Source organism: Leiobunum rupestre, chromosome 11 (genome assembly GCF_980474605.1).
Source record: "Leiobunum rupestre chromosome 11, qqLeiRupe1.1.hap1, whole genome shotgun sequence".
NCBI lineage: Eukaryota > Metazoa > Arthropoda > Arachnida > Opiliones > Sclerosomatidae > Leiobunum > Leiobunum rupestre.
The window spans coordinates 41,151,393-41,176,675 of record NC_143394.1 but is presented as its reverse complement, the minus strand read 5'-3'; the positions used below and the strand labels follow the sequence as shown (position 1 = coordinate 41,176,675).

Genomic DNA, 25,283 nt, shown 5'->3' with positions numbered 1-25,283 from the left:
ACATCTCCGTTATAGCCTAACATACAGTAATTTTTATTTAAAAGTTGCAAAATCTACTGTATGCTTTAGGTAATATTAAAATAGTATTTAATTTAATATTATACTTTTCTAGTTATAACATTTCTTCATTTTATTTTACAGGTTTGCCAAATTCCCTGATTTTTGCAGGATTTTCCTGACTTATTTCATGCATTTAGCATTTTTTTAACTTGTATTTTAGTAAAGGTTTCCTATTGGCAATCGAAATTAAATTCAATGATATTTCGCTGAAATTTTAAACTAATTGTTGAAATTCCCTGACTTTTAGAACCATATTCAAATATTATTTCAGGAATTCCAGGTTTTCTAGGTACTGTGGCAACCCTGTTTTAAATGTAACTAACTTGGAAATGGGTCGAAATCATTACTATCTAAATTTCACTGAGCAATTTATGTGTGGTTAGTGTTATAATATATAAAATATCTATCTAGGTCATTTAATTGCAAGTTACAAAAAATAATAAAAATTTCACTTGTTATTAAAACTAAAAATATTTTTAATAAACGTTTTTTTTAAAACATTTCCAAATTTACTATAATCAAATTTCGCGTAAATTAAATAAATCAAACTTAAGTTTCTTACAAGGAGAGTACCCGAGGTGTTTATTGCAGATTTTATTCAAAGACGGCCGTAATGTAGACCTATGTAATATATGGAATTTCCCAAAAGGAGACGTTGCACTACCCATTCTATTTGCCATGGCAACCGAAAATTGTTTTCCTTATTTTATCCAGAAATTGTAACAATTTTACCCCAAAAATGTTCCAATTTACCCAAATTTGATGAAATTTACCTAAATGTGGTCCAAATTACACATTTCGTGATTTTCAAATTTAAAAAAAAATTTCGTAGTTAGGACCCAGTGAAACCGAAAAAGTCCCATGCTTTTTTAAATGGAATTTTTGGGTTTTAAGTGATCAAAAACATTTTCGGTTGCCATGGCAAAACTAATGGGTAGTGCAACGTCTCCTTTTGGGAAATTTCTTATCTCATATAGGCCTACATTACGCCCAACTTTGAACAAAATTGGCCATAAACACCTTGTATTGTTTCTAGCTTAACCAGTTAACTGAGCTTAGTTCAACATAATGGTGAGACACTGAGTAGAGCTAGATAATGTTTATTCATCGACTGCACAAAACACTCTGGTCAATATTACAGTATTAAGGAATTAAGTAACCTTGGTGTGTTTACATTTAGCATCATTTTTTATCTTTTCTATTGCAGGTCTAAAGATAACTTTTTATACAGTTAATTTATTACGCGAAGTTTTTCCGATAACGCTACACACCTCGGGTACTCTCATTGTTAGTATACAAAATTTCTATAAAATTAATTTAAATACAATTGCCATTTCGACTTTAAAAACATTGACTAATGGATTAATAAAACAGCGGTATACTTTTCAATTTGTATAAAAACAACTTTTAAAAAACGGACTACAAGTGTAGGCCTTAAAATGCACGTGGAAAAAACTTGCCCCAAATTAGGCCCTTGGGTGAGAGAGAAATTATCTTCGATATTTCACGCGGGCGCTCCACGGAGGGGTTTTGGAAGTTTTAGGGAAAAGACGCTCCGAGAAATTGCCGAATCTCTACTTCATTTCCCACGAGACAACTCGCGGATAAAAGAGAAAATTCTACAGAAAAGTTGCGGGCAATTCGGTGTAGCGCCGTTGCCGCTACGGGCTAGAAATATCACTAACCAGTGCATGCGGCTAACTTTGAAAGAAAATGAGATTTTTACAATCTCGAGAAGAGCTTTTTCCCCAAAGTATAGAAATCACAGCTTTGCCCCTGGCCAAGTTAAAGTGCACAAAAAATATAATATTGCGAGTGCGAGATACAAAAAAAAATATAAATCTATAAACTAATTTAATTTCAAGTGTACGATTTTAAAACTGAAATATCCAAATTGGGTAACAAGAACCATGATATATCTAAAGGTCGGGGATGGTTAACTTTTATTCAAGAGATAAAGCTCTCAAAATTATTCGTAAAACGTTTTGATCAAGTAATTTATATTTCAATATTATCCGATTAATTTTTTGATAAATTTGTAAAATTAATCGGAAAAACGACGTTTTTTCCGATAAAAAGCTCAAATTTTACGAATAATACATGTTTTTTAATCATTTTCCGAAATATTAACCGGTAAATTTCTTTGTTTACTTCTTTTTCCCGAAAAAAATCAATTTAAACATGGATAATGATTAACCGTCCCCGACCTCTAGATCATATATCTCGAAATAATATAATTTTTAAAGACAATATACTTCATGACTGGTTTAAAGATATTTAATTAAGTACATAAAATAAACATATGTATATTTTTAATATATTTTTATTTTAATGTACTTAATTAAATATTTTTAAACCAGTCATGATATTATTTCTAAAATATTATTTTCAACCATGACTAGTACGGCTATTTTATCCATTAATTTGGTTTATAAATAAAGGTAATTTTTAATTTAAATTTTATAGACGAAGTAATGGATACACGTGATAAATTTTGAGGCGTGTAGGAAAATAGTCCCAATTGAAAAGTATCTCGAACATGTTTCATTTTTACATCCTAGATCAATCCTTCACTACTTTTTCCGGGTATTCCTCCGCCGTGGTTTTTTTTGCAGACTGGAAAGGGGCTAGACCTCATTGCGGTGGCCTGATCCTCACGTGGCTATTAGTTAAGAACGACTCTTGAGCTATGGCTAGAAAACACAAACTTTGGCTGTAGATTTATCAAAAGAAGGAAGTTAGTGTTTTTCTCTTCGGAAGCTTGGAGCACCAAAATAGGTCCGGCCCGGTAGGGGGAGACACGGGCGCGCAATGAAGCTGTTTATAAGACTGTGGGAGATATATTTTCGCAATATACGGAAAAGCCATAAAATATATAAGAAATCTGGACCCGTGACCGAGCTAGCGTCGGCGTACGAGGGAAGAAATTTCTATTTTCCCTCTTCGCCAACTGCCCCGACTTCCATTATCAGAGACTGGAAATGACAAGCTGCTCGCCACCAGAACCAACGCAGTTACCAGATGGCGTGGGTAAAGGTACGCTACGTCTTACTGGTATCGCTACTAGCATCACCTACCACCCGCCTTCGACGCTACTGTCAGTTGAGGTTTTAAGGTTTGTTTTGGGGTTGAGATTGAGCTTTGGAAACCCGTAAGCCGACAAAATGAAGACCGTCTTTCAATACGAGGCGAAATATAGCCTACGAAAACACCTTAGCACAATGAAGGGGATACAAAAATAAATCTGAAGGATATCCCAATCTAATAAGGGTGCCGGCCAAATTATACTTTCCGATTGCGGAACAGGTGTGCCGCCACTAGACTTAATCACATCAATCCACTAAGTCTCGTTATTACAATTTCAGATTAACTTCGTTGGATAATTAGTGGCTTTAGAAGTCGCTCGATGACTTAGGCCTAAGGTGGTACCCTGGGTATTAGCCTAGCTGATTATTATTATTATTAAATGAAATTCTTAATATCCTTACGTAAGAAATTTGAAATTGAATTATAAATTGTACATCGGGGGTACCAAAATTTTATAATTTAAAATATTACAATTTTCAAGGTCGATATCGCCATATACTAAAAATTGCGTATTGGGACACCCCTACTTTGCATGACCACTTTAACAATTTCATTTGGCACAGATAAGCTGATATTTTGCTTAAACCAAACATAAATTCAAAACAAATTCCAAAGCGAGAAAATCTGTTCAAGACAAACAACATTAAAACCAGTACCTCTCTAGATCCGGTTTAGATGGACTGTTAAATACAATTGGATATGTATCTAGATAAGCCAGTATATAAATATAATTAACATTTTCAACACCGGAGAATCTGACCACGGCTCGAAACGTACCTACAGGTACTTAAGTTTACCCGCATTCCATCGCTTAGCCGAAAATATTAATCCAGTTTTTGGTATTTTGGCGCACACCAGCGGAGGAAATATTTGGCAAAGCAAAGGTCGCTTCATTAACAGCTAGCTTTTTTAATGGACGGTCGAGGTTGACGGCGGCCAAATTATTTACAAGAACCGCTTTTCTTTATACAGCCAACAGCCATAACTCATTTAGATGGTCCTTTTTCCATAGTCCAGCCCTTGCCAGTCAGGGAAAAGGGAAAGGTATAAGCCTAGAAAAAAAAGTGGCTGGGGAATATTTTTGGCTTTTTGAAAGGCCCGTTACCCGTATAGAGGGCGCTTCTAGGAGGGGTTCATTAAGTCTATATCTCGGGCCAAAGCGTGATTACATTTCTCACTCTGGCGCAACCTGTCGCGTCTAATGAGGGCCGCAAAACCTGGGCCGCAGTGATTGCGTAGGCCACCAGCGCTGAGGATTAGAATTCCCGAATTTTTAAGCTTCGGCCAATTAGCCACCAGGGGGCGAGCGTAGGATGGAGGTTGAGGATCGTGGCTTATGCAAAGCGGATAGCGGCTTTAAAAGTTTGCGCATTAGGGGTTCCCTCACCGCCGTTTCCAAAGGAACCGAGGCACCATCGAAAAAAAATTCTCCTCTCTACGGTGCCGAAATGAGCCAAGCTAGCGGGGTAAAAATAGCCGAAGACGCCGCGAAGACTTTCCCCACCCTAATCGACATTTCTGCATTTTGAGTGGCGTTTAATTGGCATTCTCAAAAGCTAGCGGGGATCGCTTAACTCTGCTCGCCTAATGGACAGCTATCAGCGACTCGCAGCGCGTTGTACGTGAACACTACAATGAGCTTGAACGGTACGCTAGGAATGCGAATAAATTGCCTAGAATTTCAATTAGAAAACGTGTTTTCGACGCTCGAAAACGCGCCCCTTATACTTTTTGAGGTAGCTACAAGGCTTTTTACCTAAATATAATTTTAAAATAGAATATACGACATTAAATGTGGTTAAAATAACTTTTTTAAAGTATTTATAGAAATCAGATATCCATCAAATGTAACGTATCATCGGCTAACTATAATATAATAATAATAATAATAATAATAATAATAATAATAATAATAATCAGCTACGCTAATAGTCTTAGTCGATAGCTACGCCGCAAAATTTTCGTTTTGAAAACGAAAATATTTGAGAGAGTTGGCCGTTTTCGGTCTATCGAAATCTGGCAGCCTTGCCTGCCTTCCGTCCTGTATCTCCATACTGAAAATGGCCGACGATTACGCCGCCGAAAATATATTACTAAACTGATCGGCGGCGTTTTTGACTGTTATTTTGTATTATCGACTAAGACTATACCCAAGGCACCACCTTAGGCCTAAGTCATCAAGCGAATTTTAAAGCCATTAATTCAGGTGGTCGGGTTACAATGCGTAGGAGGGTTGTGGTAAGCCCTTCATGCCACGCGAGCCAACAGCTCCCTACACTCACTATTACCGTTAACCTCTACAAGTTTTTATGTAAGGGAAAACCGAAAGTGAAAAGGTAACAATTAAATATTGATAAACAAAAATTGAAAAACTAGCTCTAATATTATTTAATAATTATACATTTTTATTCAAGGCAACAAACTAAATCAATATACCAAATAAAACTATAAACCTCTAATATTTTCCATAAGTATTATATGCTGCGTGAAATTTTACTAAGAGATATTCACAACATACACTCTTTAACTGGCTTACTGGCCGTTTTGCTTTAGCGTCCCATGCAGCAGTTGAAAACGTTGATAGTTTAATGTCTTTGGTAAGGGTGAAATTAATACAGAATAAATTACAAATTTATAAAACAATATATTTCGCAAAAGGACTTAAATGCAACAACTTTCTAGACTTCAAATATTCCAAATTCAACCGACTTTCTTTAGAAATATATTTTCCAAAGCGGCAAACCTATAGAACACTATTTTGGACTTACGCATCAACTTTCTAGACTTAAAATATTCCAAATTCAACTGACTTTCCTTAGAAATATATTTTCCAAAGCCGCAAACTTATAGAACACTATTTTGGACTTATGTAACAACTTTCTAGTCTTAAAATATTCCAAATTCAACTGACTTTCCTTAGAAATATATTTTCCAAAGCGGCAAACCTATAGAACACTATTTTGGATTTATGCAACAACTTTCTAGTCTTAAAATATTCCAAATTAAACTGACTTTCCCTAGAAATATATTTTCCAAAGCGGCAAACCTATAGAACACTATTTTGGATTTATGCAACCACTTTCTAGCCTTAAAATATTCCAAATTCAACTGACTTTCCTCAGAAATATATTTTCCAAAGCGGCAAACTTATAGAACACTATTTTGGATTTATGCAACAACTTTCTAGCCTTAAAATATTCCAAATTCAACTGACTTTCCTCAGAAATATATTTCCCAAAGCGGCATACTTATGGTACAACATTATGAACTTATGCAATAACACTCTGGCACCCTAAAATTACAACCTCATTGATTTTCAGAAATATATTTCCCAAAATGACATACTTATGGAACAATATTAATGAAGTACTGAAGTTTATTTAAATAATACCAGCGCATCAACCCTAACTATCCAAAATAAACCAAAATAGTTACTTTACCTTCAATCATACTGTGCAAACTAAAAAGGAAAAACCGATGCATTTTGATAAACCCAATCCGTGTACTTTCCAAGTAGCGACTGACTGGTTTCTACAATCGACAAAATGCGTTTCAGGCTTAAAAATAAAACGACCTAATAGCGTTTGTCATTGTGCGATAAATTTAAGAGCATAAATACGTGTTTAGCAGGCTTTAATTTCGTTCCATATTATCTGTAAATACAGTTGGCCGTAACGTTTGTATCTGGAAAACGCAGCTTCGTCTTAGGCCTAGCTACGGTAGGCGGTTAAAAAATATTCTATTTACTCTCAGATCACGCGCGAAACGTAGATTTATGTTCCAAGATAAATACGTGACTAGAAGCCACAAAAAAGACCGCGACAATTATATGGTTAGGTTTGCCTGGCTTCTTTATATCTGAAATATTAATAATAATAATAATAATAATCAGCTAGGCTAATACCCAAGGCACCACCTTAGGCCCAAGTCATCTTGTCAAATAAGGTACCGTTAAATTAGTTTGTTACTGGTATAATGCTATACCTTATGGTACCAACTACCAAATATATAACACCAAATTAGAAAAATATCACATCTTACTTTATTAAAATACTTACTATCGTATGAATGGAGGTTCTATTTATAATTTTTATCATTTTTTTTGCCCATAAAAAGGTGCAGCGCATTTCAGGCTGCTAAGCCTAAACTCGACATTATTACCGAGGCCATAAAGCATCATTATGACGTAACCCAATAACGAGCTGACATCTATGGAATACCGAGCGAACTATAAAATTAAATAGTTAAATTTAAATAATTATTTTCATCACGTATGGAATTGAATATATTTTATATATTAAGTACATTTATAAAATGCAATGATTTTTTAATATTACTTTATTTGAAATATAAAACTATAAATTTTAATTAACGATATTAATAAATAATTGGGAGCAATATTAATATCGGATGAAAAATTTATCGCGTGTTAATAGAGTTATAAATATTAAAATTATAAATAAATATTTAATTCCAATCGCCAGAAATAAAAACTAACAACAAATATTTGGTTACCATGGAGACCTCATCGCGAAGAGCATGCTAATATATAGTACCCTAGGAGGGGTTATGTAAAATCTAAGCGACAGGGGGCGAGAAATACGGGTCTAGCTGCCGGGGAAGATTTATATATTTTGTAAATGATAGCCCTAAGTATCCAATGGAAAACACCAGGAGGAGCCATAAAGCCTGCCTTTCCAGCATACAGAATAAGCAGTATTGATTGCTCCCTCTCGGCAGATAAAGCCGCCATAGCTACAGTCTCCGCCCATAGCGACCACCTTCCCATCCCCCCCTTAGTTTTACTTCCCCATAAAGCATGCTTCCCCAACACGCCGCCGTTTCGAGTTTGTTTACATCGACGGCCATCATGGATTTTTCCCAGACGACATTGCGTCAGCTTACGTCACAATCGTAGTAACGTTACGTGAAACGCGAGGGCGCTAGTCGCCTAATACGGTCGTTTCTCCAACCGTTACAAGAATGAACGTAAAAAGCGCGGGAAATCAACGCTATTTTTTTATTCATTTATAATATTTTTTTTCACAGATTGCATTTTTGATTTGGAAATATCTCGTAGTCGTGGATTCAACTTCACGAATTTCTTGAAATTCATTGAATCCCAATTTTTGACGCGAGTTAAAATTGAAGTATTTTTTCGATTAAGCATACACCTGCTTGGTTGAAGGATCAAATATATTAAAGGCGTGCTCCCAAAAAACGACACGCCTAAAATATAAGGCTGGCTACCATTTTGATAAGTCGGCTACATGCTGAAAGCTATAAATCTGAGAAATACACCTCTACTTGCAAAGAAAAAAAGAACTGAATTATAGTTTTTTTAAATTAATAGTTTAATACGCCAGTTTTGATTAACTCGGAACGACTTCTTTAATAATTGATGCACACTGGCTACCGTAATTGATTTTTATACAGGCCCTTAGAAATTAAAAATTAAAAGGGAATTTATACTTAATAAGCTCTTTAGAAAATATAAATCGATTAATCAGTCTGTGTTAATAATTAATTGCCGCGTTTCAATTAAGAGTTTTCTCAATTAATAAATTTAATTACGGATAAATTTTAGGTGATTGTATTAATAAAATTTTATTGATTAATATTTTCGTTCGTATTCCAGATGGGGGTGAAAACCTAGCCACGGTATTGATTTTTCGAGGTATTGATTAACTCTGATAAAGTCCTTGCCATTATTAAACAGAATTAATTTAATTGGCGGTAAAAATTGTAGTTGAAGTTTTACAAACTAAGAACCAAATTAGCTTTAGTCACCATGCATTAAATTTTATATTTACATTTGTAAATTCTAATTTTAACCTATAAAGTATTATATATAAAATTATATATATTATATATTAAATGTAACAAAAAAGTTTTAATTAAACAATTTTAGTCTCTTGCATAGAATTTTATGTATAGTATTTTAGCCATGACTTTTAAAGCCTTTAATGTAAATAAGTATAAACTATACTGTCGTAAATACTTTTGACATTTTTAAATTCAATAGTTAAATAATTATAACGAATTAAAAATTAGACCCCGACCCCTAAGCTAAAGAAGCTTAAATTAGCATAAAACTAGCCTTTATTAAGTAATCATAAACAATCACATGCTCCTTATTTTAAGCAATTAGTGTTAATCTACAGATAGAATAATCAGTTTCAGTTTAAATGTTAAATCGATAAATATCAATATTTCGATTAACAAAAATTGATATTATTATCATTGACAGTAAATACGGGGAGAAAGTCTTTGGACTGGAATTGGTATACCTATTTCCACCGCGGAAAAAAAGTAGTATTTGAAATTTTAATAAATCAAACCTAATATTGCGAGTGTTTGCGAAATTTCATTTTTAAATTTTTACACGGTTATTTCTGTATATTGTCAAAATATATCAGATTTTAATTAAAGCTAATCAAAGTACAATAATTTATAATATAAAATTACCAAATAGGTTTTTAATTTTTACGCAGAAGCCTCTAGAAGAACGCAATATTTTAAGAAAATGGTGCGAGTTTGACTAAATTCTATGGGTTCTTTAAGTCACGTGCTATCATTTAAAACAAGCCAATAGGATTGGAAGCTACAATATACTACTTTTGTACCCCTTTCTTTGCTAACTAAAATCTTATTTCTAAATCCAAGTCAAAGCCAAACCTTAAAATGATTTTACGTTGGAAACAAACCTTAAGAAAAACCTAGGGACGTAACTTGTCTAAGGAATAGGTAAATCTAAATTCATTGGGCGAGGCTTGATATAGTCGTTTTAAGCTTTTCTGAAGGGTGGATCTTTTTCCAAGCATGTGCAAAAGCAATTTTATATCAGCCTTACATACCCTTATAACTGACGAAATGTATTCAGCCTTCAGAGATGCGAGAGCCAAAATTGCCTGGGCTAAGGGTGATATCGATTACATTCTGGGGTCTCTGCTCTCCCCCCCCCCTTTCTGTTCCTGGATCGAAATTGGCCCTTTTTCTACCACCTATAATCGAGGATTTAAGAAAAATCGATTTTTCCTTCTTACTATATTAGAAGACACGTTTTCGTTTTTGAATCTTTCGATGGCAGAGGTCAAAATTAACCAAAAATTTTGCCAAATGTTTATAACCAGAAGTTTATAATGAAACACCTTCGGAAGTATCTGACTTAAGCCTATTTTTGAAATGAGTAGCATCCTTTAACGGTATTGATTGAAGGATTACGAGAATGGGTAAATCAATAAGGGCGTAATAGTCTTTGTTTACTTTGAAAACGTAGCTGTCATTATTATTATCTGAATTCGAAATTATTCTATTATTTTTATCTGTTTTCGTAACTTTTATATTTATCTGTTATTGTTACTGTTCTATTTATCTGTTTTTGTAACTGTTCTATTTATCTGTTCTGGTAACTGTTCTATTTATCTGTTATTGTAACTGTTCTATTTATCTGTTCTTGTAGCTGTTCTATTTATTTGTTTTGGTAACTGTTCTATTTATCTGTTCTGGTAACTGTTCTATTTATCTGTTCTGTTAACTGTTCTATTTATCTGTTCTTGTAGCTGTTCTATTTATTTGTTTTGGTAACTGTTCTATTTATCTGTTCTGGTAACTGTTCTATTTATCTGTTCTGTTAACTGTTCTATTTATCTGTTATTGTAACTGTTCTATTTATCTGTTCTTGTAGCTGTTCTATTTATTTGTTTTGGTAACTGTTCTATTTATCTGTTCTGGTAACTGTTCTATTTATCTGTTCTGTTAACTGTTCTATTTATCTGTTCTTGTAGCTGTTCTATTTATCTGTTTTGGTAACTGTTCTATTTATCTGTTTTGGTAACTGTTCTATTTATCTGTTCTTGTAGCTGTTCTATTTATCTGTTTTGGTAACTGTTCTATTTATCTGTTCTAGTAACTGTTCTATTTATCTGTTCTTGTAGCTATTCCATTTATCTGTTCTTGTAGCTATTATACTTATCTGTTCGATTTGCTGTTCTGGTAGCTGTTCTATTTGCTGTTCTGGTAACTGTTCTATTTATATATTCTGGTAACTGTTCTATTTATATGTTCTTATAACTGTTCTATTAATCTGTTCTTCTAACTGTTTTATTTATCTGTTGTTATAATTATTCTATTTCTTTGTTCTTACAACTGTTCTATTTATCTGTTCTTGTAACTATTATATTTATCTGTTCTTGTAGTTGTTCTATTTATATGTTCTGGTAACTGTTCTGTTTATCTGTTCTGGTAACTGTTCTATTTATCTGTTCTTGTAGTTGTTCTATTTATATGTTCTGGTAACTGTTATATTTATCGGTTCTTGTAACTATTATATTTTTTTGTTCTTGTAGCTGTTCTATTTATCCGTTCTTGAAACGGTTCTATTTCTCTGATTTTGTAGGTTTTCAATTTCTCTGTAACTGTAACTGTTATATTTCTATGTATTTGTAACTATTCGATTTATCTGTTTATAAAAACATCTGGTTAACTCGTATGTAACATAATTACTCATAGAAAAAGTTTAACGAGACCTTGTTACACACGAAACATACAATAAGTGAACCCAAAAATTTAAGATTCTTATAATCCTTGTGCTATTTATAACCGTGGAAACAGAATCTCGTGATGGCCAGGCACGATCTAAACTATATACAGATTGTCAAAGCCAAAAACGCGCGAGAAATTCACTAACTTCTGTTTCCCGTCTATAAAGTGAATTAAGTTTTATTAAATAAAATGCTTTTTTTGACATACTTATGAGATATTATGTTACACATGGTAAAACTCATTGTATTTTTTTAACCAATTTGGTTGATATGTTTCTGTTTTAGTAAATACGTCTTAAATAAATAAGAAAGTAAAGCATAGTCAAATTAATATTATCTGTTGTTAATTTACATCGATATTATGCATTAAAAAGGTTGACCAAAAATGCTTGGTAACATGACCATTTGAAGATTTTAGCATTTAAATACGACGCTATTTTCCTGTCGAGCTTGTTTAACGGTTCATAATTGTGTTTAAATTAAATTTAAATATAATGTTTAGCGCCATGTATGGTAAGACTTTAAAATTTAATTTAAAGACATTTATAATTATGGTTGAAATTCCTATGTCTAACTCCTAATTTTCAGCTGTCGAACTGAAAGCACACTTAATGAAAGCCGCTATCACTAAGTGGTTTCTTTCCACTTGTTCCGGGATTCTGTGGTGGCGAATAGTTTGAGTCGGAGTAAAAATGTTTTTCCAAACCGGCTGCCTGTGGCCTTTTTAGCAGATAAATTCTGGCTAACAAACGACAAAGTCCGATATACTCCTTTACACCTCCTTTTCGGAAGGAGTAAAAAGAGTAGCCCTAATATTCCGGAACAAGCGTATAGTTTATGGGGTGGAGTAATTATCATCCCCGGAACAGGCGAATACAACGTTTTAGGGTAAAAAGAGTACACTTTTAGTCCGAGAACAGGCGAAAAGAAACCACCTACTGTCGACCTTCTTAATACCAGAGATGAACAATTCCTGGATATTTGGTAAGGCTGATTTATTAAATTGATATATAATAAATGCGTGATGTACTTAAATTTCCAAAAAAAATTAAACACGATTTAAAATTGACGCGTGCCGTGCTCTTAAGATTCTAATGGATCCTATGTTTTGCATCTATCAAAATGGAATCCAAACGAATCAATTCCCTAAAAAATGTTCGTTCTAGCGTAAATGAAAGATGGTATACTCACCGAACTGACTTCTCATCCAAGGGTAGAGCGGACTTGGCAGCGCGCCGGAATTGGGAGTTTGAGCTGGATTTCCCGGGTTGCCTTGGGCGACGGCTCCCGGGTTGGGGCTGTACATCTGCGACTGGGGGGAGTGAACGGGGCTCTGACACTGCTGGTGAATGTTGTTTGGACAATCGGGCCCGGGCACCACCGCCCTGGCGACCTGCACTACACCGTTGGGGTCGTGAGGGGTCATGGCCTGCTGAGGCGGACCGGCCTGCTGCATTTTGCAACTGGGATACTGAGCCACCGGCGACAGATTCTGGACATGCTGCGGACTCGGATCGTTGGGAGATCCACGGCAGTTTTGCGTCCCGTCCTGAGGAACGTACGGATTGGGATGGCCCAACTGGTTGTGCTGCTGCTGCTGTTGGGCGTGCTGGTTGTGCGGGTTGTGCTGCTGATGAGCCTGCGGGTTTCCCGGGTTGGCCACGACCACTTGCTGAGGTTGCTGACTACAATGGTTCGTGTAATAGGGAACGGGTGGGCTGGGCGAATTCGGGTTCGACGTGATGGGCCGAATCTCCAGTCTGTCGTAGGGAGGGAAGCGAGGGTACGTCCCGCCGGGACCCGGCGACGGGTACTGGTGTTGCAAGTACTGTCTCTGAGCCTGCTCGCAAGCGTCTCCTCCATTGGGCTGACCGTGAACTACCGCTTGGGGCGCGTAGTGGTCCTGAGGACCGCCGCTTCTGAGGTCCGGCAGATAGGAATTGGTGAAATAAGAGCTCATACTCCGAGAATAGAATTTGGCCACTCGCGAACTTCCGATTCCTCGGACGATTAACGGAAGACCAACCGACGACAGAAAGCCTCGAAGCCGGAGGACAAACGACTCTTCTTAAAGCCAACGAAGGAACGGAACAGCCGATGCTTGTCTGTTCTCCACATGCGAAGATGAAGAGCGGGTGACTCGACGCCGGTGTCCGAAGAAGGGCCACGAAGAAACGGACTGCTCTTCACCATCCACGCCTATCGCGTCACCGACAAAAAAGACGCAAAAAAACAAAAGAATTAGTAAAATACAAAGTTACAAAAATGCGCCCTTCGAGAAACAAAAATAAATTAAAAACGTGATCGGCTTACGGGACAACCTATAGGCCGGTTAATAAAGAATGTCTATCAACCCTCCGACGTCTAAAAGACTCCTCCTATATGTAACAAACCGAAGCGAAAGTAACGACGACTACTGACATAGATCAATCTCTTCACCCCATTTCATCAATTCTCGCGATAAATTTCAAAGCTGGTTGATGAGAAGGAGAAAATCGAGAAATAAAACTGACGTGATAATTATGACAATTTGGAGCAGAAGCCCATCACGATCGATTTCGATATATCAAATTCGTTCGATTTTTTCTTAATAAAATTAAACGATTATTATGGCAAGGACAAGCCGGAGATAGCTGCTCAGATTGGCTACCTGTTCTGGCTAAATGAGACGAAGTAATGTTCTCCAGATTTACTTTTCTTTATTACGCCACCTGGGGGGAGGCGACTGTATTAAGGAGGTGCGGGCTTCCACCCGTTCTGTCCCCCCTTTCCTACCCCCTTTTACAGCCCTTCTTATATATATATATCTATATATATATATATAGAGCGAGAGAGAAAGTTCGTTTATAGAGTGCGAGATTTTCAATCGATGCAGGGACTACCTTAATTAGTCCACACTTTCAGAGCACGAAATGGCAGTAAAATTATTTTACAAGGTGTGGAGGGGCATACGTCCTAATGAATTGAGGATCATTTTTTAACGTGTGTGTAGTATGACTCCAATTTTTTCCCTTTAACAGGTTATAACTCTTTTCAAACATCCTCGCTCCAATGATAATGTTTTAAACTTAACCACTTCATTAAAACGCCATAGCTACTTACAGTTCAAATGGGGATCATGCTAACAGGGCCACCGAGAGCGGAACCGCGGGCCCCAGGAAAATATTAATTTCGGGTCTCTATGAAGCCGTAACTATTAGAGATAACTATAAATTTTATGGGAGAAATTAGTGCTCGGAATGGTTTATTCATTATCCACAAATTCTCCGATTTATTTAAAAAACGTTGGTAAAAAGAATATTATTTTAACTTATTTAATTATGTTTTTTACGCCACCAAGCATTTATTTGAATAAAAGTGGTATATATTTAAATAATTGTTTGTTTTATTTTAATAATAGGCTTATTCACTTTCGATTATTTAAACATTTTACAATTTTTATTCAACTATTGGTTATTCAAATAAATATTATTTAAATATCGCCGAGCTTATTTTATTCATGGTTAAAAATTAATCGAATGCCGAGCACTTGGAGAAACACACCTTGTTTGTTCTGAATTGGGCCCCCGGGGCTGCTTAGGCCCAGGCTTCGGCAAAATAATAATTTCAGGGCCCCATAGAGCCCTAACTATTGGAGATAACTATACATTCTAGGGGAGAAATACACCTTGTTTGTTCTGAATCGGGCCCCCGAGGCTGCTTAGGCCCAGGCTTCGGCAAAATAATAATTTCGGGGCCCCATAGAGCCCTAACTATTGGAGATAGCTATACATTCTAGGGGAGAAATACACCTTGTTTGTTCTGAATCGGGCCCCCGAGGCTGCTTAGGCCCAAGAATCGGCAAAATATTAATTTCGGGGCCCCATAGAGCTCTAACTATTGGAGATAACTATAAATTTGAAGCGTGAAGTATACCTCTTTAATTCCAAATCGGGCCCCCAAGGCTGTACGGGCCCCGGTAATTTGTAAAGACAAACGTTTCGTCACCAGTATTGCGAAAATTTGCTCACGGAATACAATAGCAGTTCCAATTTAAACAACTCTATAAAGACCAAACAATGCCTTGAAATGCACCTTTAATTGCATGATCATACGGCACATCCCTTTTACGAAACTAAGAAAAAAATGTAAAGAATTCTTCGTCTCAAGCGAAGGAGAACCACTCAAATAGGAACCTTTAAAAACACATCAAGAAACGTAAAAAAAACCCTGAAGAGAAACTCAGTGGGGTACTAGCAGAAGAGAAAAAGACAATTGGATTCGAGATACGAAAGAAAAATGGCTGCAAATCCTGATTATCGAGTTTTAAAAGTGTTCTCAGTTTTTGACGTTTACTAATGATAGTTTTCCCTTCAAAGAAAGCCAAAGCGTCTTCTGAGGCTCGTATACCGGTCTTCCACGAGGAACCCGCCTAGATCGAATCCCCCTATTGCCAGCCAAAATGGCAGAGTGGCTATTATAGGTCCGCGGAAGAGTAACGATTTCAACGGTGCGCCTCATTACGCCGATAGGCTTGCTGCGACGAAAAGGTGGAAAAGGTTTCAAATATAAATGAATGTCTGCTTTTTCTTCAGTCAGCGTCTTTTCAAAAGACCCGGTTGATGGGCAATCTCGTAAAGTGAGAATTTCATATACCCGAAATTTAAAAACTAACGCTGACTAGATAGTTCTGGGAAAAGTATAAAATTAAAGGAGTTATTTTCGTCTGTGGTTAGAGGTAAACCCGATTGGGAATAACTATTCAAAATTGTCATTTAATTATATTTTGTTTACAGCTGTCCACCTTAAATATATTGGACGGGCTCCACGGCGGATTTGGTAAAAGCGAAAAAAAAAATAATTTGCGGTGATTTTTAATTAGTACTTTATCCCAGTTGAGCTGGTTAAATACGATTTTAATTATACGTTTAAAAAAGGCTTTCAGGAATGATAATTCGTTTTTAATTACTTAAATGTGGGTCCCCTCTTAATTACAGTTAATTATAAAAAAAAATATTCAGTTCTTTCTAATAGGCGTGGCCATACATACGAAATTTATCGTCAAAATATCTGATATAACTTCGTGATAAGGTTTTAAAACAGTGAACTGTCACATCAAAAGTTCAAAGAAATATATAAATTGAAATATTTAAGTGAGGCGCTTTGATTAATTTCATTATTAATTAAATTAATTACGATTAGATTAAACTGTTATCATTCTGATATAATAATCACTATGGGGATATTAAATAGGTATAAAATAAAAAGCAATTTGCTTTTTTAAATCACAGTCGAAATTAAGAAAGTTCAATTTGTTTCGAAATAAAAAAATGAAAAGAGTTTAATTCTAATATTATATAAATGTCTTTTAAAACGAGCAAATATCACGAATAGTCAGGTGTTTTATGGCCAATTTTTTAAACGTTAGCGGGCTATTATTAAAAACTATTTACAAAAAGGCGATCTCTTAACCCTGTAAACTCCAAATAGATTAGATTGCAGCGTTAATGGAGAAGATATGGTAATTTATTTTATTTATCTACACACACTGACTCAATTTTCGATCGGCCAAATTTACATATAACGCGAGTTTTATTGTAACAAATCATGTTACGAGCCATAAAAATGTTATTAAAACATTTATCTCGACTAAATACGCTAATAAAACGAAATTGGATGATAAAAATCCAATTATCTTTAAAAGAGATTATTACAACTTGTTGACCAGCGTGGACTAACAAAAGTAAATTTATATATTGACTAATTTTTCTTTCATATTTTTTAAAAGTAATTTTTTAAACGGTTCATTTGTAATTATATATCAAACTTAATATCTTATATGAAATTAAACTAATTGTAACAAAGCTACTGAATTATTTTTTATTTATTTTATTCTCAATATATAGTAGAAACTTAACGCTGAAAAAAATAGGTTTAGTTTTTTAAAACTTTTAAAATATAATAATGTTAGAGTTGCAGTTTTCTTTTAATTAGACGACCAACTATCAGTTATGATCCAAAGAACGAGGCTTGGAAGAAAAATTTTACACTTGACTCTACAGTGAGATAAGGAAAAAAAATTTCCTCCTTATTTCTAATAGGTTAGTTCGCATTTTCAAGGTAAAACAGACTGGGGTTCTATCATGGCTACGGAGCAGTCATCGCGGTAAATGCTACGATTCAAAATTAGTACGTTAGCGACTAAATGGTCTATCTCTTTCGGCTTTTTCTCTTTTTCATAAATCAGCTTCGCAGATCTACTGTTTAACACTGTATTTAATTTATTCTAATAGCCGTCTTTTCTAACTCACTTAAAATTCTCTTACCCTATTGAAATAGGCTTTATTTTTTCCATATACGAACTCGTTCGTGAGTCGAACACGATGAAGCGAGTCTAAAAAAGGAATGCTCCTCATATTGTTAGCTCCCAAATCTGCTTTCATTTTTCTTTTCGCTTTTTTTTCTCTGTCAAGAGGGGGCTGCGCGAGGGGGGGCGGGTTTGAGGCTGAGAAGAATTACGTGATCAAAATATGAAGTTCGGATAATCTTCTAGCTGCTACGATACACCTTAACCCGGCTATACCTGCAGCGGTATACGGCAATTACTGGGGCTCCTAACGGGTTAAATTTGTTTAAGAATGATATAAAGGCCAATAAATAATTTGGTATCACTATTCAATTAATTCCAAGAATGTGTTATAAAAATTGAGATATTTTTGCGTGAGACGTTGCAAATTCATTGCTAAATTGCATATCGATAGAATGTATAATAGTTTAAGAATGATATAAAGGCCAATAAATACTTTGGTATCACTATTTAATTAATTCCAAGAATGTGTTATAAAAATTGAGATATTTTTGCGTGAAACGTTGCAAATTCATTGCTAAATTGCATATTGATAGAAAGTATAATAGTCAGCTAGGTTAATATCCAAGGCACCAACTTAGGGCCAAGTCATCGAGCGACTTTTAATGCCTATAAACAGGTCATTTATACAAAGAGTATAAAAACTACGTAACCTAGAGATATAATGACAGTCGAAAGCAGTAAAGGAAGTTGTAGCAACCGGGGGGGAAGGCACTCAGTGAATTGCACTTCAAATTTCGGTACCGCAGCGCCACTACGGCAGTATTTAGTACAATAAATAATAAAACCGGAGAAAAATGGCAGTTACGGTGTTGCGGAGATGCTAAATTTGGCATTTTGGATATTTAATTGTCTAATATCTGTCAATTCAAAAAAGTGACAGTAATTGGTTACTGTTTCGTGATTTTTTTAGTTAGAATTTTTGGATTCGTTGTTTCGGTGTTTATTTTCAAAAAGTGAAGAATAAGGCGTTTGTTCTCTAACGTTGCCAAGTCCTAAAGGTAACCAATTCCTTAAGGAATTTTCAAGAATGTTGAACTAAATCAAAATGATTGCCACTTAAAACTGCCGTAGTGGCACTGCGGTTCCGAAATTTGAAGTGCAAATTCAGTGAGTGACTTCCCCACCCGGTTGCTACAACTTCCTTTACTGCTTTCGACCGTCATTATATCTCTAGGTTACGTAGTTTTTATACTCTTTGATTTATATAGTTTAAAATGCATTTAAAGCAGTGATGCAAACGAGAAGACTGGGTTCTGGGTCAACCACCAACATGGACATTGCTTTGATTGTTGTAAATGTTATCCAACTTCGCGTCCCACTGCCTGAAATTTTACGCATTTCTGGTTACGCCAATGGTTCCAACTCGGGCAAAAAAAGATAGTACTACAAGATATCCACTCGGATCTGCAGTAAACCATAAATCAATAAGAAGAGAAGTTTTCAATTACTGTAGAAAATCCCCCTTTTTGAGTCATAAAACGGCGCGGGACCTTGCCAGGGATCCTCTCGCTCTTTTTGGGGGTCCAAATCGCCGGGTAATTGGCGCTTGTGTCACCGCGCCACATCGGTCTGATTGGAGGTGAACTATGGTGCCTGGGTGGCCACCCCCGGAGGCCCTTTCCTACCAAACAAGCCACGGAATTGTACCACGCATCACCGAGTACTTAACGCGATAGTGTCAGAAGCTTAACGTAGACCGTTGGTGACCATTTACAACCGTCTTTGAACGCGCTATCCGGTAACTATTCGAGTATTTACTTATAACCTCTGGCGTAATACGCGCGATACCATTAGAGAAAGGCGGAGTCATGTCCGTGGAACACAATGCGCTACAAAATATGACCAGTAAAGACCCGCCACGGCGCCTAGTGCGCGATACAAAAGAGCAATAAATGAATTGCGTAAAAGTACAAGATTGTACATCGAGACCCTTTCTATTTCACTGGGTCTCCTAAGCCCAACCACCCTATTCCCCCAAAACCCCGATTCTAAGTCATATAACCATTCTATTCTCTGTAGAGCACCAATTTTAGGTTTTCGGTATGGCACCCCCAAAAAAGTTATTCGTGATATTTGGAATTTGGAGCGAGGTCGCGATTCGGGAAATCTCTGGTTGCAAAATGACACGATGAGATTACGGGGAAAGTGACCTTTTTTGCGCAAACTGAGGATGCAAGTATATCAGGTATGTTTCAAACAAGAATATTTTTTCTTAAGTTGAATTTATCATTGCGAAACCGAAAGCGAAGAGTGTATTTTTGTTTGGTTTGAATTTACTTTAAAAGAAAATATCAAGCTCTTAATAGTTGGTACTGATCAAGTTGAGAGTATTTTAGAATAATTTTTTTTTACAATAAATGAAATCTGGATAAAATATTGTCGATTTTAATGTCGTAAGAGGTCTCACATTTAACTAGTCATTTAACTATCATTTATGTAATAGTAGTATCAATTAAAAATTTCGGGGGTTTATTATTCGTGCCAGGGCGTCCAACTTCATCTTCAAGATGAAAAAGTCTAAATTACCAAAATTGTCGATCAAATTTGATTCCAAATTTGAGCATATTGAAATTCTACTTTGATCAAAAATTACAACCCAAAAAGTGTTATATTTGATCGAAATTTAACTTTTTTCCAATTAATAAAAAATATTTCAATCAATCAGAATTTGGACATTAGATTAAGCCATTACACTGATTAAGCAACCCTCTTGAAAACGTGAACTTATAGAAGATTAGATTGTACACAACAAAGGTACGTCTACAAGTTTCCCGCACACGTCTTTTTCCGTAAGGGATAAAAATTCATTAAAATACTACAAAATATAATTATTAACATATAATGAGAAAAATATGTATGTTAATACAACTGTAGCACTAGCCCAATACCAACCACCCAATTACAATCAAAGACAAGCAGTTAAATTCGGAAAAGGGGCGCCACGCGCGTCATGCCTCGTGACTCCGTTACCTAACACAGTCCTCAAGTTAAGCGTGTTCTAATACAAACCATGGCGACGAAAAACCGCGTTTTAGCAGACGAATTATTAGTTACGCGCAGATAAGCAACGAAAATCCAAGCACCCGAATCCAATATCTTCCTCAAAGAGTTATGCGAGGGGCACTTCATTTCAAGTTTACCCGAAAGGAGATTGACGTTTGTTTACGCATTTAACTATAGGAAAAATATACCAGCAATTTTCGTTTAATTTGTATTTCTCGTATTCTAAACCGGCAATTAAATATAAATATAAATTATAAAAAAATAATATGATCTATAGCATTTGCGTAAAATCCCCGTAATTTGGAGCAATTAATTTTTGAGGAATATTATCGTATTTCGAGGGGAGCAGGTGGCAACGCCGAGTTGCCAACTCGTAACTACCGAAATTCATTTCCTGAGATAGATATTTTAATATTCCAAGACATCTGTTTTATGTCTTCTAACGTTTTACATTATGATAAATGCCGTCGCGGGGATAATTTATTGGGCCAAATGGGAGGCGCTCTCTCAGTACATATAGTTCTTGAAATGTGAGATGCCAAATACATTTCAAGACATACAGACGCTCGCGATTTTTATAGTAAATAATTATAAGGGTTACTGTTGGAATAACTCAAAATACAATATAGTCGACGGAGAGGAGTGGAGGGAAGGGTCGCTATTATCAGAAGTTAATAATATCTATCTTAGGATAGAAGTAACCAATTTGGTTAAAAGAAGCCCCTTCGCCAGCTTGAGACAGTTTTCAAACCGTGGAAGCGTACGCAGCATCTAGGTTTAACATATAACACTTGTATCACTCGGCGTGACGATGTAAAATGTATAAATCAAACGTGATTGGGGATATTTAATTATTTATAAATATAATTTTCAAGTGTTGTAAGTCGGAAAAGTTTCTGCTAAATTTTCTGCTCGGAATATTTTCCGGAAAATGACCTAGGCTTTTTTCGACTAATATTGCTCGCAAATTTAAAGCGGCATTTTCGCCTCATTTTTTCGGCTCTAAAAGTAAAACTAAACCTCTAGACTAGCTTTAAACTGATTTACTGGTTACTGATGTTTTGTCGTATGTTTACTGTTATTAGACATTTTATATCGATAAAAATTTAAAAACATTAAAAACACTTAAAATGTAATTTATGTTTCAATTTTTTATTTTTCCGATTTGCGGAAAATTTTCTGAAAATGTTTCCGCATTTTATTTTTCCGGAAAATTAATAACTCTATAATTTTCCATCTGAAATAGTTTTAGAAACTTACTGTAAAAACGAATTTCTACCACTTAATTTTTTCAAACAGGCTAAAAAAATCAGGCTAAAAAGTCACATATTTTAATTGACATAAAACTGTGCCAAATATAGCCTTAATTAAGATTATCTTTGTCTCAGCTTTGTTTCAAATTGAAGAATTTCCGTTGACTCCCACTCGAGAGCGCTAAATATTTAAAATATGATATCCACCCTTATATAGAGAAAAAGCTCTGACAACGCAAAGGAGGTCAGCGACACATTTTTGAGTGTCGGAGTTACGTCACTTTCAGTCATGTGAATATTACCGAAATAATATAAAAAAAAATGCAATTTTTCGTTGTCAAATTCCATTTATCCGTTGCATGATTTGGGTACATTTGTTCGAATTTAATTCGTCCGAACGGTAGTACAAATGTCCGAATGATCATTTGTCCGAATGCCGGAAAACAGGATCGTATGTCCGAAAACGTATTTCATTTGCCCGAAAAATGTATCACAACTTTTGTTGGTGATTTAGTCGTTCAATTTATGTTAACTTTACTGGCGAATTTCATTTGTTCGAATAATCGTTTGTCCGTTTTTTCGAACATTAGGAATTGGTTGTTTTTTTTTTAAATATTGTTAATATAAGAAAATAAAAACATTAACGTAAAACTAACTTAACATAATCGAACCTACCCTAAAATATCCACAACATTCAACGCAATTCCCACTTACTAACAAACAACGATATTTACAATGTAGTTTTTTATTTTTATTCTTGCACTAAAAAAATCCGGACAAAAAAAACAGCAATAAGAAATATTAATTTAGTGACAGAATTCTGGCAAGTGATGCTACCGATTCGACGAATGAAACAAACAAGTTGTCCAATTCGAACAATTGAAACATTTGTTATTTCGGCGGTTCAGACGAATGAAATGCAGGGCTTGCCACCACCCTCCTACGCATTGTAACCCGGCCACCTGAATTAATGGCTTCAAAAGTCGCTTGACGACTTAGGCCTAAGGTGGTGCCTTGGGTATTAGCCTAGCTGATTATTATTATTATTAAATTTGTTCCACCGTTCGGACGATTGAAATTCGAACCAATGTATACCTACCTCCGTGGCATAACGGATTAAGTTCAATTCCAAAAATCAGTATCTTACCACGGTAAGATTCCCCTTCGAACCAAACAGGGCTTTAGAGTGAACAATAACTATTCTTTAAGGATACTGTCTGTTCTCCCTCCATCAGGCGGTTTTTAAAAGCGAGGAACGGAAAGCTCACTAGAGGGACTTATAACTTAACGCGTTCACTTTCGTAAAACGAAAAGCTGAAAACAGCTGAAAACTGAAGAAATCGGAGGCAATTTTCAACTCCCAACGCGTCCTCCCTCTTAAAAGCTTTTTGCGGTATCTTCTGCCGCGACTTCCCTCGAGTCACACTCAGTCAGTGTGTCAGCCAGCTAAAGAGACGGGGCGACATTTTTTTTTAAATCTGGGACGAAGCCAGTTAAAGATGGCCCGTTTTGCTAACTCTAGCCTCCCTGTTACGTCAAAGTTACCCACAAAAAATGTCCAGCATCTCAGGGTATCGTCTTCTCCGCGCATACAGCGAGCTTTGGCATGCGTACGTAACTACGTTTTCCCCCCAAAATTTTTACTAGTTTTTTTAAGGGTGGGGCCCCTCCCCTGTAAGGTCTTTACCGCACCCGAAACCCCGAAAATACAAGTGTACCGAGCAAGTGGTAAGCCCATTGAACCAGGGGTAAAAACGATCCAAAAACTCGGGGCTGTAATCACCCAAACTTCGAAGCTTATACCATTTCGTATCTTGTTTCGATCGACACTTTAACTTGGCGAACTTTAAGTACCTTGTTTTAAGAACGATAACACTCGTTTCTTCGCTATTTGGATAGCCAGTGTCCCTTCATCTTTTTTTGCGAGTTGGCGCGCTAACAAAGACCACGGAGGAATCGGAGTAGGACTTACACAATGCGGTAAAGAATTCGAGGGGTTGGCCGCGGGGACATAGACGTATGGCTATTTTGACGTCGTTATCAACTTGAAAATGAAACGCAGAGTCCCGGGATGAGTTCAAGTTACTTATTTTAACATTATTCCTTAGTTTTATAATGGTCAAAATGAAGGTTTCGAAATTTTAATAGCAGAATAAATATCCACCCCTTTACAAATTAAAAATTCCAGTATGGTTTTAAACCGGTTGAAACCACTAATAATAAAAAGCTCAAATTGTTTATATCTAGCCCTGATTACTTCGAAAATGCTCGAATTGACCGATTTCGAAATTACGTTTTTGCGCGTGACAGTACTTTTACATTGTGAGGCTTATTTACCTGCTTTTATACCCTAACATGGCAGCGTATTTTCAAGCGCAAAATAAATTTTAAGATCCCCCAATTGCTGATAACTAGCTCTCATTACTTACGACAAAAAGTGAAGGTCAAGTTTTAGTTTTTTCAATATTTCTAATTCATTTCTCAATATTTTTTTTAATAAACCATAATTATAATAATAAATTAACCAGGGTGGATAAAAGCAGTATGGCTGGCTTTAAGGTTCTATACGGACCTCTAGCGGAATTTTTTCCGTCATCCGAAATAACTTAGGAAGTGTCGTCTGCTACCAATAATCTTTAAATTTGACTACTTTCTATAAATATCATTGTAAAAGTGTAAAATGGTTAAAAATATTTTTTTCGAAATTATTTGTAACTAATATTTTAATAATTATTAAAAAATATTTAAATTGTACTAAGCAATTAGCGCCACCAGGGTCAATAACCTCCAAAACGCGCACCAATGAACCATCAATATTTATATTTTCAAACATTCGAACTACTATCACTTACAACTTGTTAGTGAACGTTATTTTGAGGAGTTAAGTGTGATTTTTCTAAGAATTATATCCTCAGCCTGTAGCTTAGAAAGCGGGTATCCCCGACGACATATAATATAAAAGCCGACTCTTATCGGGCATTGAAATCT

At 35.6% G+C, this 25,283-nt stretch overlaps 1 protein-coding gene across 3 annotated transcripts in view; it reads right to left on the bottom strand.

The window, feature by feature from the left end:
• The window catches only part of LOC149922856 (uncharacterized), a 296,008-nt gene that overhangs the window by 226,585 nt on the left and 44,140 nt on the right, over nucleotides 1–25,283 (bottom strand). For all 3 annotated transcript variants that reach the window (XR_016477147.1, XR_016477148.1, XM_090162534.1), the window contains one exon: nucleotides 12,882–13,889. Coding sequence is in view for 1 of the 3 variants with exons in the window: in XM_090162534.1 (XP_090018660.1) it covers nucleotides 12,882–13,650 (769 nt within the window). In the remaining 2 variants the exon portion in view is untranslated. The remainder of the gene's footprint in view (nucleotides 1–12,881; nucleotides 13,890–25,283) is intronic.